At 39.1% G+C, this 19,052-nt stretch overlaps 1 protein-coding gene across 1 annotated transcript; it reads right to left on the reverse strand.

Annotated features, from left to right (window-relative positions):
* Positions 1–378: 378 nt before the first annotated feature.
* On the reverse strand, positions 379–18,449 carry LOC124158265 (zinc finger protein 239-like). Its single transcript, XM_046533461.1, has 3 exons — positions 18,446–18,449; positions 2,297–2,510; positions 379–826 (listed from the first exon to the last, which is right to left on the reverse strand). Exons 1-3 carry the CDS (start codon positions 18,447–18,449, stop codon positions 379–381), a joined length of 666 nt encoding a protein of 221 aa, XP_046389417.1.
* Positions 18,450–19,052: the final 603 nt, after the last annotated feature.

The following is a 19,052-nucleotide window of genomic DNA, read 5'->3' on the forward strand; positions in this document are numbered from 1 at the left end:
ATCATGCCCTATTTTGAAAGCTCTTGTTGTTATACTATCGCAGGAGGATAGGACTTAGTTAAAGATATTCATTCAGCATCAAAAATGATAATAAATTAATTAATCTCACAGATTTATTATTCAAATTAAAAGTTTAATAAACTTATGTTGCATCATAAACATTCTTTAGTCTTTTTTCTATCATTTCAACGTTTGTTTAAGCCCATATACAGGATAGTTCGCGTAATTGGGGCAGCCGCTTTAATTGGGGCAAAGTGCACAAGTCCCGATATGTCCCAATTAACCGGAATCTTCTTTACTATTATTATTATTTGGGCCAGGCATACTATTATTATTATTATTATTATTATTATCCTTCACTCACCCAACGAACAATGTTCAGTGCGTCTTTGCGTGGTGGTTGAGCGTGCTCTTCTGTGAGAAGTGCTTGTGGCACACGCCACACGCAAAGGGCCTCTCCCCCGTATGCACCCGCAAGTGCGTGCGCAGGTTGCGGCTCTGCGTAAAGCCCCTCCCGCAGTGCTCGCACAGGAAAGGCTTGCTGCCTCTGTGCGTGCGCACGTGAGCCATCAAGTTGCTGCGGAAGGAAAAGCCCTTGCCGCACAGATGACACACGTATTCCCTGCATCCCTCCTGCGCTGCGTACTCCACGGCTCTGACCCCCTCGTCCGTTCCAGTGTGCACGGCCATGTGGCGGTTGAGTTCGCTGCTCTCGACAAAGCCCTTGCGGCACACCGCGCAAGAGTAGGGTCGCTCGTCAGTGTGCGTGATGCAGTGTCGCTTGAGGTGACTGCTCTTGGTGAAGCCCTTACCGCACTGCACGCACCTGGAAAGCATTGACACATTACTGCGCAAGCCATTCCAAAAGGCATATGGCAGTGGGTGCATTACAATTGTGCGTGAACTCACTAATTTAACACACTGCACAGACCTGGAGAGCATTAACATATCACTGCGCAAGCTGCTCTATTAGGTATATAGCAGTGGGTGAAGTCAACAGGATTTTATAAAAATTATAACCAAGTAAAAATCACAGCTGCATGAATTATTCCAACTTCTAAAAGTCGCTCTCAATTTCAGTCGATTTTCCATGATAGGAATATATTCTATTCATATAAATTCTTGTAGATTTTATGGACTTCAGGATGTAAAAGAACTTTCGATTGATTCAATTATTTAGGTTTCCATTTTTATTTAGTAAAGTAACTCAGAATCAAAACAACAACAATGAACATGTTATTTATAGAAACAGTTGAAGCATTAAATTTCAATCTCAACAATTCTCTTCGCTTTCATTGAAAGGGAAACTCATGCTGTTACCGATTTTGTTCAATGGTTTTGTTATGATAGGATAAACATCAGTGTAATAATTGAAATGTCACGCTGGGTGAACAGAAACTACATGACAGAAATAATGAACTGTTAACATAATAAAAGAAGAAATTCCTTAATGTTGTCGTGCCTATAATTTTTCCAAAGCCTGTGAAAGAGTTCTGATGCACTGAAATACATGGCCATACGCAAGGAGGAGCAGGGGGGGGGAGCTGCCCCCCCTTGAAGCAAAAATTGCAAAAGTATTTAAGCAAAATCAGTACTGAATTGCAACGAAAGCATTTAACATATTTTCTTTAAACCCACGAAAAATGATAAATATTAGTATAAGATTTGTAACTAAAATACAATTATTTTTTTCAAGGAAATAATTTCATAAATTAATGTCACATCTTGGTTTGCGCCCCCCTAGACCATGGCTTTCCCCCCCCTGTCCCAGTTTAGATCCAGGGTACGACCTTGCTGAAATATTACAATCACTTGGAAAGCATCAACAATCCCAATTACAGCTTTAACATTTTACCCCGCAAATCATCCCAATAGGCGTATGGCCGAGGGTGAAATCAATTTTTTCAGGCTGTGTAACTGATTAAACTTGTATATGAGAGCGTAGGGGTTGGAGAACAAGGGGATGTCTTTGCCAAGTTCGACCCAGAAATATGAATGTGAAATATCAAATCAAGTATTCGCACAAATTCAATAAAGCTGATTACGTTTTGCAGTTTGCTGCGTGGAACAAAAGCAGACTTTTTTAAGGTCTTACTTCATCAAATTCAAAGAGTATTCTGAAAAGACAAAAAAAGGCCCACATGATTCCACGACATCACAGCCTCACAGGTGAGCAGACACCCTTGGGGAAGTTTTGAGAATCTCTCACAAATTGGACGAGAGAAATTTAAGAATTCCTTCCACCTCCATAACGAAGTTTTTTCCACGAGAGGAGACTTTCAGTTCATGACTTTACCTGTGCGGTTTGACGGCACTGTGGCTCTTTGCGTGCTGGGTCAGGTTGCTCGCCTTGACGTACCGTCGTCCGCAATCCCCACACGCAAAGGGGAGCTCCCCCGAGTGGTGCGTCCTTGCGTGGCACAACAGCTGACTGCTCTTGCCAAATCCCTTGCCGCAATGTGAGCACACGCAATGTTTGCCACTATCCCCATACGCCAAATCCCCGAGCCCTGTTCTCGAAAGACAATGCAAGTGCATCAAAGAAGAGTGAAGACACAAGCCAAATACAAGCATACCAACATAGTATGTATAAATGTAACATACACTAACTTAAAAGTACATCTTTCAAAGTGTACAACCAAATCAGAACATGTATACGCACAAACAAAGCACCTGTAAGTCAAAGAAATTTTACAACATGATGCCACGTTATTACTGCGATGGATTAGAATTTTAAAACAACCAAAATTACTCACATACTCCTAAGTAATATTATATTTATGTATATAAAAGGACAAGGAATACATTAGTTAGCACATGTTGTATTTAAAATTTAACTTTATTCAATGCAAGCTAAGACACTGTTTAGACCTCATGAGTAGATGTTGAAGCCACCTAGAATTCTATTCTTTGTGTTTTTGAATCTTACTTGACTCAAAGAGTGATAGACATTTTGATTCTGTTGGTTTGCATGATATTCCACATTTCGAAGCAGTCATAAAAAATAAAAATATTAAGCTACTGCCCTTGTAATTAAGAAAAACACAAATTTAGGCTCGAAAATAGGCATTGAACTGGAAAAATTATAGGTGAAATGAATTTGAAAAATCTTTTGAAATTCCCAGCTGGAGCAAAAATTCATGAATGGTTCACGATAACATCAATACAGTACAACCAAATTAGAATATAACTAAACACAACCAAAGCGCCTGTAAGTCAAAGAAATTTCACAACATTATCAGTTCTGATTGCGGCTACTAAACGCTGGTCTGCCTAAAATCATTGGCCCCTGGTTCTGGATCTGACTAGGCTGCTTGCTGGCAATATCAAAATTGCATCGTCTAGTTAGAAGTAGCAGCTGAACAGTGATTTCGTCTTATAGTGCACTTGGTTGTGCCTCCAAAGTGAACTGGAGGTCGTCTCCACTCACAGCTGACGTAAAAGACGAATTGGAAAGTGGGTTGTATTTATCCTTCCGCGTATACATCACGCAAAACACACATGCGATTATGCTGTCGACACTGCAGGATATGCAAAATATATCCTATAAAGCATTTTAATAAATAGATTTAGAGTAAAAACAATTATAAAATTGAGGTGGCATAGTTTTCATGTACTTAATAATATATTTTTTTGGTAGTTGCTATGTTGCAATCTTATTTTTTATTTATTAAATTAAAAGATATTCTGAACAAACCTCGTAGCTCCGTATCACTCGTTTCAAAAGTTAACTGTGATATTCTATAATCTCGATGATTAACGTTGCAGTTCAATATTTCTCAATTAAATTAAAATTAATGTTGATAAAATTAATGTACAAATATGTAATGCACGAATGTTCAATCATAGGAAACCATTCACCAGCATATGTGACTTTCCGAACGAAAACGGTGTAAAAACCCGTCTTGATATCTTCATAGTCCTCGTGGCGGACTCCTGCGCTGTTTTTGAAGTGAAATTTTCTTTAGCGGCGTTAAGCACTTTTGCGGGATGGGGAAAAAACATAAAATTCGCGTGAGCGTCACTGACCCGACACTGCGATCGCTACAGCGAGATATACATTTGCGTCTTAAAATTCGTCTCTTAATATCACATCCTCGGTTCGATTCCCCGCCGGGGAGGATTTTTTTCTCAATCACATACAATTTAAAAAATTTTACAATGGATATTTTACTACGCAGGCCCACTAGGTATAGTAAATAAACTTTGTTAATATATAGACTGTTAAAGTCTTTTTGTTTTAAAAACATAAATATTGAAAATAAAAATCTATAGTGTATTTTGTATAAGTTCATTAAATACATAGAGCTCGTGCATGAACGTGCAGAAGAGTGTACACGCTATAAAAATACAGGTCAGTACAATTTAAGGCAGTTTCTTTCACATGCATAGTGAACAATTATAGGTTTAAAGCATATTAAATAAAAGAAATAAAAGCATATTATATTTTAATGTATAAATGATGTTACTTTCTATTCATACACATCGTGTTTTTAATTTAATAATAAACAGTTGGCTGAAAAAAATAATTTCTATTTTTGTTGAAAAATGAGTATTACTGGAAAAATTAGTTATTTAACAATATTAAATGTATACAAAAAATAAATGGATAATAATGATTTCAGTTTTCACTTCTGTCGGCCAGTCCCACGACTGCCCCGTTTTTTTATTTTAATTAATATCGATTTGGATAGGGTTTTTAAAAAAAAGACTCGGTCGGAAGACATTTTTCGGTTTTCTGATATGTTGCCTACTTCTCGAGCTATTAGCGGCAAAATATCCCGTCCACTGAAAATTGTCATTGCGCCACTGACTCTGGCCATGCGGCTCACCGTCTCTCCGCTCCTTCGCTTCGTATCGCACGGTCCTTTCGCGTGAATTGTCGAACTTGACTTTATTGAAGTGTTGAGAATCCACAAAATTGAAATGGAACATAAATTAAATCAACTATCTCGTTCGCTAGTAATCTAGAGCTTGGATAATAAATTGTACTGAGGGAAAGATACCAAGTGATACATTGGTTTTTCTAAAACTGGGACTAATAGTTTACTGGCACCACGTAAATGTTTTGTTTATTGGACGTCATGCTTATTTGTTCCAATAACACGTGGGCAACCCAACATATTCACAATCTGCAGTCTGATGTTAAAACGGCAAAATTTTTGCCAAATTTGCATTTAAGCCACAGCATGGACCAATTTTCCATCCACTTCCTCAGTGTGTCATCAGTGGATACCATGCCGTGACGTCACGCACAACCGCTCGAGATGACATTGTGTTTTCAGGCAGCTGATGAAGAGTTATTTCTAAAGACTCATACCTCAGTTAAAAAACTTCATTCATCTGCAAAATTTTCATTGAATACAATAGAGTTGCAGTGAAGTTTTCTCGGGTTTTGCACCCGGTCTGGCCTTCCATTTCTCCTTCCAACGTTTCAATAGACAACTCGCCCATCGTCTTCAGGGATTCAGGAATACCAATACCAATACCAATTCCTCAAAGTCTCGGGGTGTATGTATATATACCCCCCGAGACTTTGAGGATTATTTCTGAGGATATATATATATATATATATATATATATATATATCCACAGCACCGTTGTCCTCGTCCTTTTTCTATTCCATGTTCCTATCCCTTTCTTTCCTTACCTCTGAATTTATATGCATATATATATATATATATATATATATATATATATATATATATATATATATATATATATATATATATATATATATATCATAAAAAAACCCTAGGGTGGGCAGTATCAGAACACACAATAAAGAATAGAAACTCACACTCACAAAATAACTAAATTTTCGGTGGCATTACCACCTTCCTCGGAGTTAGGTAAAAGACTCTTTACTAACTAGTAAGAGTCTTTTACCTAACTCCGAGGAAGGTGGTAATGCCACCGAAAATTTAGTTATTTTGTGAGTGTGAGTTTCTATTCTTTATTGTGTGTTCTGATACTGCCCACCCTACGGTTTTTTTATGATATTTACCTCGCCGAGGAACCTTTCGAAGTGTATATATATGGCATCGGACGCTTCGAATCGAGCTCCCGAAAAAAGTGAGTTTTTGTGTGGTTTTTTTACCTCCCGACCTACTTACTACGTACTGTCGAGAGCGTAAAGTTTTCATCTTTCCATTGGTGTTAAAATCATTATCGTACGCCTCATAGTATAATTTATATTAGTGTTTTTGTGTTTCTGTCAACTCGACTTGCAGTCGCCGGCGGACTCGCCACCTGCCGCCCGGGCTTTGGCCCGGTCGGATGCGGCGGACAAAACATCGCGATCAGCTGATGTAGCCACAACTATCTACACTTCAACTCCAATCTCTAATACTACTCCTGCAATCATCCCTGCATGCAGCATGCCATCTACTCCACCTACTTCACCTAAGAAGACAATGTGTTCGGGGGTCCAGGGCGGATCCCCGCAAGGATACCTCTCGAGGACCGGGAACCAAGTCTGAGACTTATACGTCCGAGCCTCTCGAGAGGGGGAGGACAGATAGGAACAAAGGATAGAGGCATCGCCGCGATTAGAGCCCGACGACGCCTCAGGGAAAGGACGGGGAAGGAAGGACGGGACGAGGAATCCTGCACCGTCACAAAGGCGGGCAGGTCCTACTATTAGCGAAACCAAGCAATATGCAATTAATATTCTAACGACCTTGGGGGATTATTCTACGAGGAAGAATAATCCAACGATCAAATCGTTAGATCCCTAAGAAGACAGCGAAAGGTTCGCCAATACGCAAAATTAATCAACTTAATTGTCCTGATGATTCTTCTGACTCATTACCGCCAAGCACCGTCCTACGCCGGGAGCATGGAGCGCTCGTGGCTACAACGGCTGTACCGTTATCACCTGAAAATTTAAATACGGTAACTACATGTGCTAAAAGTGAAAATATTACTAAAGTTATTAGCAGTGAAAATGTGCTCAGTCCAATTTCGAGTGTTGGAGGGGTGGGGGGAGCCAATCCCCTTTCCACAGCTGGGAGTACGTCACTCCAAGTGACCTTGAAGCCGGCTTCGCGAAGCATTGGCTATGCCTCGCCAACCACTGCAACCCCACCCCTGCCGCCTACTGCCCCCACCTCCCTTGTCGACGCGTCGGGCGAGCTCATCGCAAGACGGCCAACCGCCCCGCCTACCTCCTCTACCGCTCCCGCAACTCAACGACGCCGCAGCTACGCATCTGCCGCCAGGCCGTATGACCACTATGGCGGTCCGTCGGGCGCGCAGTTCTCAACAGCGGCGAAAACTGTCTTCGCCTTCCAGACAAAGAAGATCGTTCCCTCGGATTCCGGTCCGAATAAAAAGAAAGGAATTATTTTATCTGCTATACCTGATACTTCCATTCACACTTACGTACTAAAACTCGGGGAAAAACTTGGAGGGGGGCATAACATTACGCATGCGACCAGACTGGCTCATCAAAGAATTTGTATTTATTTAAAATCGGAGGAGCTGGTCGAACAGTTTATTGCAAATTATGGTGGATTATCAATAAATAATACCTGGGTTGAGGCAAGGCGAATGGTAACCCGCACCGAGAAAATAACACTGAAAAAAGTTCCTCCTGAAGTAAGTGATGCTGATTTGGCTGATATTCTTAGCCAAGCAGTGCAGATTGTATCCCCTTTTTACTCCCTTACACTCGGCGTCAAAGATGACGGCTATAACCATATTGGTTCATGGAAAAGAACGGTATATGTAGTCAGGCGGGAAGGAATTGTTCTGCCTGATTCCTTCCTTGTCGAAATTGGAGATACACCGCACCGAATTTTCATTGAACATAAAGACCACAGATGTAATACTTGCAATAAGCATGGTCATATTTCCAAAGATTGCCCACATTCCCTATTTTCACTGGCGGAAGCAGAAACCAACGAGGAGATTGATGCTACAGAGCGGCTAGAAATTCCCGCTCCACCCCCACCTCCTCCTGAACCACAATCCCTCTCCGTTTCGGGAATCGCACAGCTATCCACCATAAACCCTGACCCCGTGCCTTTGTCATTGCATGCAGAACCCTCAACCTCTAAAAATCTTCCTGGTCAAGAAAAGGAAAAAGATCCCCCTAGTATCACTGTTCGGTCACAATCACCTTCTCGTGACTTTATATCCGAGTCTCATGAGAGGGACTCTGATAGTCAATCTTTTTGCTCCCTTTCACTCCCTCTGAATGCTGAGGATCTTTATGATGATCCTGATATTGGCACAGCTTCTTTACTGGACAGGACGGGTAAGAGGAAGAATCCTGACGATCACCGAAGTACGAGGGAGGCCGGTGGATCGCCGCAGAGGAAGAAGTGGAGTAAAGTTAAAAATCCAGACTTTGAGGGTCTCAGACAGATTTTGAACATCCTGATTTCAGTTCAATACCCTATCCTCGATTAGAAAAATATTTATCCGGGGTAAAGCGGATGGATCCGCAAAGGAAGGCCAAAGAACTTCTCCTCGATGAGGAGGAACTGTTAAATACGTTAAAAGAAATAGTACAGGGGAAAATTGTGAAGGAACAAGCTTTAAAAAATAGACTTCACAGGCTTGTCAGTGCTTTGTCAATAGATAAGAGGTAACTACCCTTCATCGATTTTTACACACATTTATTTATTTATTTAATTTTTAACTATTTATTCATACATAGCACTAGGAATAGGAGAGGATGCATGAGATTACATTCATGACCTTGAATGTGCGTTCAGTACGGAGCCAATATAAGTGGGCTCAGTTGTCGTTGTTTATGAATAAGCATAATCCCGACATACTTCTCATACAAGAGGCAAACACTGACTTTCCCACAATGCCTTCATTGCCAAATTACACTTTTTACTTTAGCACACCTGTTATTCCTCATGTCGGTGTTGCCTTTGCGATTAAAAATAATATTGGAATATCCTCTCTTTCGACCAAGGTTATTTTCCCAGGTCATGCCCTGGGTTTATGTATGACCATAACGTATCCAGAACGTCATACGTTTTTGCTGGTGACTTATTATGGGCCTCATGATCAAGACCGTGCAGTAGAGCTGGTACATGAGGTGAATAGGTACATAGAGGCGGCCTATTCACAATCAAGAAACCATAACATTTGGGTTGTGGTAGGAGGAGATTTTAACTGTACCATGGCTCCTTCTATAGATAGATCATCTGGAATAGAGACACATGCTAGGTATGTCTCAAAATTGAGGCAGTTGATTAATCAACATCGACTCGTGGATGTTTGGCGAAGACTTAAACCTAATAAGCCTGGCTTCACCCATTTTTATCACCGAGGTGTACATACTGCATCAAGGTTGGATAGATTTTATATGACGGACACCAGAGTGCAGTCAGTGCATAAAATATGCATTGAATCTAGCTTTTCGGACCACAGAGCTGTGTCAATGCGCCTCATTATTTCAGATAGGAAGAAACATATTCCTTACTGGCGATTTGATAATGCTTTGCTTGAAAATGATAAATACTGCTCCTATGCAAAGCTTTTGATCAAATCAATAGCAGACACACAGGTCCATAAAAATCCATGCGTAGCTTGGGAGCTTCTCAAACAGGAGATAAAAGAGCATGCTGTTACTTACAAAAGAGGATTACGAATGAACTTATCCGCTGAGACCGAAGAAGGTTATTATACTCGTGAGGCTAAAGCCATTGTGGCAAGAGCCGGTTGGGAAAACATCATTACGAATGACACGCCCTCAGCGACACACCTAGCCAAATGGGCTTCTGGAACACAACCAAAGCCAATCCAGAAACTAAAGATTGATGGTCAGTGGGTTGAAGACCCAGAGATTTTGGCGGCTACCCTGCATACACATTTAAAAAATGTTTTTGGCTCAGAGTTAAATATCTCTGAAGACGTCTCAAGTCAAAATAATTTTTACTCTACTCTTGATGTGATCGAGGAAGATAACTCTTTCCACTTGGAAGCTACACTAGAACCCAATGAGCTATTTAACGCTCTCAGGAGTCTCAAGAAAAACAAATCCCCTGGAGTAGATGGCTTAACAACAGAGTTTTATTTAAAATTCTGGAGGGAATTAGAAAAACCCTTTCTCTCAATGTTGAATGCGAGCTTCGCACGTGGAAAATTGCCTCGATCTACATCTACAGCCTTACTTGTAATGATACCCAAGATAAAAAATGTTGAAACACTAAATGACCTAAGGCCTTTGTCAATCACAAATTGTGACTACAAAATCATTGCGAAATGTCTATCCAATAGGTTGTCTCAGGTAATTTCCACAATTATATCCGCCGAGCAATCCTATTGTGTGCCTGGCAGAACGATATTCGATGCAATTTCGACAACACGAGACATTATTCGATGCTATAACGAAAGTGGTGAACCTCTGGCTGTGCTATCCTTAGACCAGGAAAAGGCCTTTGATAAAGTCAATCATCAACATCTTTTTCGGGTATTTACCAAGAGTGGTTTTGGTTCTTCTTTTACTAATATGATACAGACCTTGTATACTGGTGCGGAATGCATGGCCAGGGTGGCTAATTGTATAACTGCTCCTTTTCCATTCAAAGTAGGGATTCGACAGGGCTGTCCCTTGTCAGGTCAGCTCTACTCTCTAGCTTTTGAGCCTTTCATCAGAAAGCTGAAAACTCACTTGCAACCAATTGAAGTAGGGAATTTTATAAAATCCAGAATTGTATGTAGCGTCTATGCTGATGACATTAATATTTTCATCACAAGGGAATGCGATTTCAATAAGGTATTAAGCATATTTAAGGCCTTTTCAAAGATTTCGGGTGCTAAGCTAAATCTCAATAAATGTAACGGTCTCTGGGTTGGTCGATGGAAAACCCGGGTAGACTGTCCTCTAGGCGTTGCATGGTCGACTAGAGGTTCGAAATGCCTTGGTGTCTGGATTGATACTGACCCCATACGCGGAGATGCTAAAGTTGAGGAGGAAATAGCTACGAAGTTAAAAGAGACAATGAACAGATGGAAAGTGAGAACCGGTTCAATGTCCTTGAGAGGGAGAGTACTGGCTTGTAACCAGTTTATTGCTCCAAGAATATGGCATGTACTTCAGGTTTTTACCCCGGGATCAGCCATGGTGAGGAGACTACAATCCTTACTGGTTGACTTCGTGTGGAATGGCAGGAAGCACTGGCTTCGTGCAAATGTAGTGACTGCACCTATTAACGAAGGCGGCCTTGGGCTCGTAGACTTGACCACAAAAATAATGGCATTTAGATTCCTTACAGCACAACGTCTATTATTAGAAAAGGATATCAGCCCTTGGAGAGCTCTTGCGTTGCAAAGAATGGAAGCAACCTCGGGCACTGGAAATGCTTACGCTCTCCTCTCTGGAGCGAAAACAATCTACCTTAATCAAACAAGTGACAATTATTACTATTCCCTTTTAGAGTCTTGGAAATCTTTTGATGAACAGCCCCTGATGCCAAGTAATGATAGAGGATCTGATCGACCTCGCTTGACTGGGTGGCCTCCCCCTGATTTAATGCCAACCTTCGTGTTTCACAGCAAGATACACAAATTATTTATGAAATTGCCTTTAGTCAAGCGAAAAGCGTACAAAGAAACATTATATATCAAAAGCTCTGAAACATGGCCTCTGAAATCGAAGGAAACTGATGAAAATGTGCAATGGTTAGGAATCAGAGGGTGGCCAACCCTTGGTTTAGACGCTGATGTGTCGTGGAGACTCTGCCATGGTGCGTGGGCGGATGGTGTGTTCCTCCACCGGATTGGAATAATTCGGACATCAGCCTGTCCCTGGTGCCCTGGTCAAGAGGCTACAGCCTGGCATTTGACATTCCTATGTAGTAAAACGCGCTCGATGTGGAAGGCTGTCGTAAAATCAGTAAAATCACTGACTGAATTAGAGCAAATACCGCTACTTTTCTTATATTCAGGGTTACCAAGGCAGAAAAAATTTGATGCTAAGGGAGTTAGGCTAGCAAATTTTCTTGTATCTCTAGCCAAATCAGCAGTGTATCAAGATGTAACACTTTATTTTAGAGGAAAAGTAGATTTTGTGAACTATTTGCCTTCTGTAAAAAAGAAATTATTGAGAAGGTTAAAGTCCGAAGAAAGCTACCATCGGGCTAATGATTCCATTACAGAATATCTAGCCTTTTGGGGGTATAAGGATTACCTCATAAATTCAAGGACTGGAGAGTATAACAAAAATGCTCTATAATTTAGTTCATTTATAGTAAAAGAAGGAAAAAAAATCCTCTCTGAGATGCAATTTTGAGTAATTAGAAGCACATTATTACCTAACATGATTTGATGCTTGGAAACTAAAAATTCCCACACCTTGAGAGATAATAATAATAATAATAATAATCTTGGCATACTGCAGAACACTCAAATCCCACAGAAAGAAATTAAGGAAAAAGTCACAAGAGAATATAAAAACAGGCTTCAACTTATACTTAAAACGCAGTTAAATAGCAGGAATACAACAAAAGCCATAAATACATTTGCTGTTCCAACTTTAACGTATACATTTGGTGTAATTCATTGGACTAATACGGATTTAGAAGACCTAGATAGATTGACAAGGAAAGCACTAACAGATTACAAATCACATCATCCAAATGCTGCTGTCGAAAGGTTATACATTAAAAGAAAAAATGGTGGTAGAGGTTTAATACGCATTAAGAACCTACATTACAGAATTATGGATAAATTTCGAAATTACTTTTTCCAAAAAGGCGAGACGACTAACCTCTATAAGTCAGTCATAAAAAATGATGATAAAGCAACACCACTCCAGCTTAATGTCAGAGACAAATCGATAGATGAAGAAAAAATAGAGGAGCTAGAAGACACATGGAGAAGCAAGCAAGTACATGGCATACATAACAAATTTCTTCATCAGGAATGTGTAGACACCTCACTATCAAATGCCTGGTTACAAAGAAGTGAGCTATATAAGGAAACGGAGGGGACAATGGTAGCCATTCAGGACAGAGTAATTGGTACGAAGAATTATAGGAAATATATAATCAAAGACGGAAGCGTATTAAATGACTTATGTCGCAAATGTAATGCAAAGAGTGAGACGATAGAACACATAATTAGCGAATGTACGAATCTAGTAGGTAATGAATACACCAAAAGACACAATAATGTATGCAAAATTATTTATTTAGAAATAGCGTATGTTACCGGATTAAAAGTGGATCATGAACCATATTACCTTTTCACCCCTGCTACAGTGCTGGAAAATGAAAATTATAAATTATACTGGGACAACACAATTTACACAGACAAACCTGTCCAGCATAACAGACCGGACATAATCTGGATAAAAAAAAAAGAAAAGCAGACCTTTATAATTGAAATAGCAGTTCCGGCTGACCACAACCTTAAGAAGAAATACGAGAAAAAAAAACAAAAATATCAAGACCTCGCAAGGCAAATAAAAACTATCTGGAAACAGGACGTGGTCACCATCATCCCCATAGTAATATCATCAACAGGAATAATACATTCATCACTCAATTTTGGAATTGAACAATTAAAAATTAAAAAAAACGCAATATATAACATTCAAAAATCTGTAGTACTGGATACATGTAGACCTCCCGACGAAGACCCTAAGAGGTCGAAAATTTGAAAGAAACTAACGTGTGAGTCCTCTTTTATTTGTGTCTGTGTTTTTGTGGCCTATCATGGCATTTATTTATATATATATATATATATATACACGTTTGAAATAAACTCACACGAGCATTATAAATAATGTAAAGGAACTTCTTCTTGCCCTAGGGTGGAGAAGAAGTTCCTTTACATTATTTATATATATATATATATATATATATATATATATATATATATTCTGCATCGTTTTGGCGTCCACCAGAAATAGTTATATATATTGCTATATTATCGCGTATGTTGAACAACCGAGTGATTTCCTACCTTGTGTACTATTTTGTTTTACGAAAATTATGTATTTGCAGGAGATATACGTGCATCTTGGATCCGTACAGACAGGTTACATTTTGGCATCATTTCATATCCAATCATTATGGCCTCCGGAGTATATTTTTTACATTTGATCATCATTTTGGAATCCATTTTGTATATTTACCACCACCGCGGTATCTTTTTGGCTTCCTGCGCTGTTGCCAAATATGTCTATCTTAGAAACCTCGCTCTTGCTTGTTATTTTTGTAGTATATAGCTGTTATTGCATTCAATGGGTGAAATTATTCCAATTAACTATTAACTACTGTTAACTAAACGTAATATCACTGTAAAAAAAGATTAAAATCATCATGGGAGTGAACTTCGTGAAACTAGGATTCTAAAAGTTAGCCAAAATTATTAAATGAGTTAATTAAACTCCCTTTAGGAAAAAGCATATCTAAACCCTTGGTTTTTATAAAGCCAAGGACACGACGCACAGTGGGCTAAAATTGAAAAAAGCTGGCCAAATATCGGAGGTCTTAAGTATTATTAAATTAAGGAAGGTTTTTATCAACGGTGTGTTGTAAAGATGCAATCAAACTTATTTAGGATGACGTATGCCACAATCTTGTTTAGGAGCACAATATCAATTAAAAATAGGCAAAAGTCATGCGGGAAGCACACTCGCCAGGGGATCATGGACCTTCTGGTACGGAAATATCAAGGGAAAAATATAATTTTAGCTTAGAATGTAGCTGTTTTCAGACAACAAGCTGAGAAAACCGTATCATTTATTTCACGTCCACTCGATACGGCCCTCATAATTACAGAAAAGGGGGTAATTAGGTCCTCAGATATTCCTGAAAAGGGATTTTACATGAGTCTGTGTTAGTATTGTCGATTACTTATTATAAATTCTCTCAACAATAATTCCATTTGAACGATTTAATAAGGAAATCTGAAGAAATTGCGAGAGAAATCTCCATATAATGAGTGAAGAGTGAATACGTGAGGCTAAAATGTCGATTGAATGTCAATTTAAATGGAATTAATATATTATTGAGTGTACTTATGCGAAGTTCTTTCAAAAGATTCCGAGATTTCTCACGATGATGTAAGGCTAAATCAATTTCTCCAGATGTTGTCCCCCCATCTGTCAGAATATCCTTCAGCAATGCTACGTTAGTTTTCAGAGGTTTTCCCTTCCTTTCATCATCAAGTCATCGGAGTAAGTGAAAGCTATCATGAAAGAAAATTTATATAGCATCCTTCTGAAAGGTCGTACGATTATACCCCGAGAAAAATATTGGCTTCACTATCTTGAAAGACGCGTATTCGCTAGCATTGAGGCTAGAACAAACTCTATCTCCCATTTACAAGGTTCAAGCTCTTATAAAAAAGGTATGCCGCGGCTCGTTGATGTCCCGTTCTTATATTAATCCATCGGAGTCGCGAGGAAGTACCTCCTATTAAACGGCCTTAAATATCCTATTACATTTAATATGAAAGCAAATTTCAGAAATCACTCATTTTGCTGGCTGATTCCAATAATTTCATGTGCACGGATAGCTATTCCAATGGCTGCGTTCGTTGGCATATCAGCGTCGACGGCATTTTACCACGTTTGCTCCTTTCGTAAAGATAGACTTTATCGTACCCCGGGCGTTGGGAAATGTCCCAGACGTACCCAAAGAACGTTTTGTGGCGACAATATTTAAAGCGATTCTATTCAAATGTAAATGATGATTCTGCTTTTATCTTTTGAAAGTGCTTTTGTATTTTTAGCGTGGTGCCTTTGTTTTTGTTTTGCGATATTGCCTTCATGGTTATCCATTCCGTAGGACGGGTAAAAATAATTCATTAATATGACAAAATAACTTTTTGTTTATATTCCGCTATAACAAGAGTGAATTAACGCCTTTCACAAGCTGTATTTTACTATTTTTATTTACTTTTTACTAGCTCCAGCTGGAATCTACTACTCCTATAGGGGTGTTGCTAGTAATTATTTAATATATTCGACAGTATCCAGCGCTTTTTAAATTACTCTTTCATTATATCAAACGGCTTTTTGACTTTACTGCGTATTTTCCTGAAAATTAATGAAAATGACATGGAGATACTTATTATATAAATTAACCTCGCTAATCAATAGCTTAAATATTCCTTCAACGCAACCTTTTTGTTCAGCTGTAGATAATGGCGGTATCTATACGGAAAACTCAGGAGGGCGCTGGACTAACCTATTCAATTGAAGGTCTTGAATATTCTTTAAATGATCTACAATCGGGAACAAAACTACTCGTGGGCAGCCTTGTTTTACCGAATTCCTAGGAGTACTGTACAACGACATGTCTCTGGAACCCTGGGGAAATGAGACACATCTCAACGCCCAAGTAAGGGTGATGGGTTTTGACTTCCTATTTCTCTGCTGCTGAGGAAAAGGAATTTGTCAATGCAATAAACGTTATGGAAAAAATGGCTTTGGACGTCATTAGCAAAAATATTGAACAAATCGCGTTCACCTAATATATTGTCGAAAATCGTTGAGAAAGGAGAGGGAAAAGGGGTACAGATCATCAACTGCTTGTAAGAGCATTTCTTTCGGTAAGGAAGTGGCTGAGTGATATTTTTAAAATTTGTGCAAAACAGATTATTGTGTTGCAGTGACTTTTAAACCTTACCTGCGAAGGAAACGAAAATAACCTTCATTACACCCATGCCTCGTATAGCGCAAGGGATGCGTTCCTTGGGATCTTTGCGCTATACGAAAATGCGTTATATGAAAGCGTTTTAACAATGGGAAGATAGGGATGCGTTCCTGGTGGCATAGGCGTTGGGTATTGAATTTCCTCTAAACCATATATATTCCTATTAACAGACTTAGAAAACCTTTTTCATAAAAACATTTATAATTTAAAATAGCTTTGAAGATAGTAGGCATGCATTCAAAGATTTTTGTTTACGTAAAAAAAAATTCGTACGAGCTTTAGAAATTCCCTCCTGTTGTTCGGGTGGGATAACCTCTGCTATCTCAGGGGTTCATAACGCATTGCCGGCAGTTGACAAATTTTCAAACCAACCTAGAAACATTTACTGCCTCATCTAGGCCCCTTTTTCGCCCATCCGAATACCAGGCTATAAATAAGCGTGACGTCCAATAAACAAAACGTTTACGTGGTGCCAGTAAACTATTTGTCCCAGTTTTAGAAAAACCAATGTATCACTTGGTATCTTTCCCTCAGTACAATTTATTATCCAAGCTCTAGATTACTAGCGAACGAGATAGTTGATTTAATTTATGTTCCATTTCAATTTTGTGGATTCTCAACACTTCAATAAAGTCAAGTTCGACAAATCACGCGAAAGGACCGTGCGATACGAAGCAAAGGAGCGGAGAGACGGTGAGCCGCATGGCCAGAGTCAGTGGTGCAATGACAATTTTCAGTGGACGGGATATTTTGCCGCAAATAGCTCGAGAAGTAGGCAACATATCAGAAAACCGAAAAATGTCTTCCGACCGAGTCTTTTTTTTTAAAAACCCTATCCTAATTGATATTAAGTAAAATAAAAAAACGGGGCAGTCGTGGGACTGGCCCGTTCCGACAGAAGTGAAAACTGATATAATTATTATCCATTTATTTTTTATGTAGATTTAATATTATTAAATAACTAATTTTTCCAGTAATACTCATTTTTCAACAAAAATAGAAATTATTTTTTTCAGCCAACTGTTTATTATTAAATTAAAAATACGATGTGTATGAATAGAAAGTAACATCATTTATACATTAACACGTTGCGTACCGGGGTATTTAAATTCCTTTTAACCCTCTGTTCCGGCGGTTTTTTAAACATCACTCACTGAGCAAACCTTCCATTCGAAAAAATGCCATAACTTATTTAAAAATTAAAATTTTTTCATGCAATTTTGAATGTAATGCTCACAAATAATTTCAGAATCTCTTTCTGGTGTGATACTCCATGAAACATTTTCCCTTGTGGAGTTGAATGCCGCAAGTTGAGCACACATACCTTGTTTCTTTTCTAATTTTTCTCGAAGCGCACATTTTGCATCTTCTTGTGTGATATTTTTTCGTCCCCTTCCCCACAATAGGAACAAGATGGTGTTTGCTAAGGTCTCTCGATAAGCGCTGTGGGTGATCTCTTGAAGGGGCCCGTCCTGTTGGCTTATCATCGTAGTCATCGTCCGAGAATGATTCACTCGACTCCTGCCTACTCGCTGCCCACTCTTTGGCGGTCTGGAGCAAAAAGCCTTTGAATCGAATGCCATTATTTTTGTTTAGGGTTTTATAAACTCTGGAAGCATTGAAAAGAGCGCAATTTATTAGCCACAGCACGACTTTCTTCTACCATTTCATTGTTTTTATCATGAGGGAGTAATAGGATAAGTGCATATCCGCCCTGTCAACACCTTTCATGCACTCGTTGTATTTTATAATACAAGTGGGTTTTTTGATTGCCTGTCCTGTAACCCAATCTTTTACCTTTGAGTTACCCATGCTGGCGTTATGAACAGTGCTAATCATTCTTACTTCCCTCTTGTCTTTCCAAACCACTAGTAACACCTCACCTTTACAAGAGAACGTGCTCTGTCCCTTTTTCAAAGTTTTTGCCTCGCTCTTCAACGCGGGAGGGAGTCCCCAATTTGGTCTTATGGTTCCACACACTCTTACTTTGTTATCTAAGAGCAGTTCTGCAATTTTCTCACTATTATAATAGTTGTCTTGATAGGCATGATGCCAAAGATTGAGATGTGGCTTCAAAAGAGACAAGATGGTTTGTTCTAATTTTTTCCCCTCGGCTGAATAAATTTCTAAATTACTAATGTAGCCAGAATCACTTTCACAAATCATTCGAAGTAGTAAACCATATTTTACAATTTTTGCAGGATTATAGGTCTTGATGTATATAGATAGGATTTTCAATCTTCCTCTCCATGGAATCATGGCTTCATCAAGTGACAATTCCTGCTTTGGTTTCTACACATTTTGAAATTTTTCAACTAAGTATTCCACGGTGGGTCTTATTTTATGTAGTCTATCCGAAGTATCTAAGAATGCTTCGTTATCACTAAAGTGCCACGCTTTCCACATCTGCTAAAA

This window comes from Ischnura elegans, chromosome 4 (genome assembly GCF_921293095.1).
Source record: "Ischnura elegans chromosome 4, ioIscEleg1.1, whole genome shotgun sequence".
NCBI classification, from domain to species: Eukaryota; Metazoa; Arthropoda; class Insecta; order Odonata; family Coenagrionidae; genus Ischnura; species Ischnura elegans.

Excerpts from the sequence above, each read along its gene's own strand:
- LOC124158265 (XM_046533461.1), bottom strand. Across the intron at positions 827-2,296 it reads AGTGCCGTCAAACCGCACAG|GTGCGTGCAGTGCGGTAAGG; the intron begins GTAAAGTCATGA and ends AATGCTTTCCAG.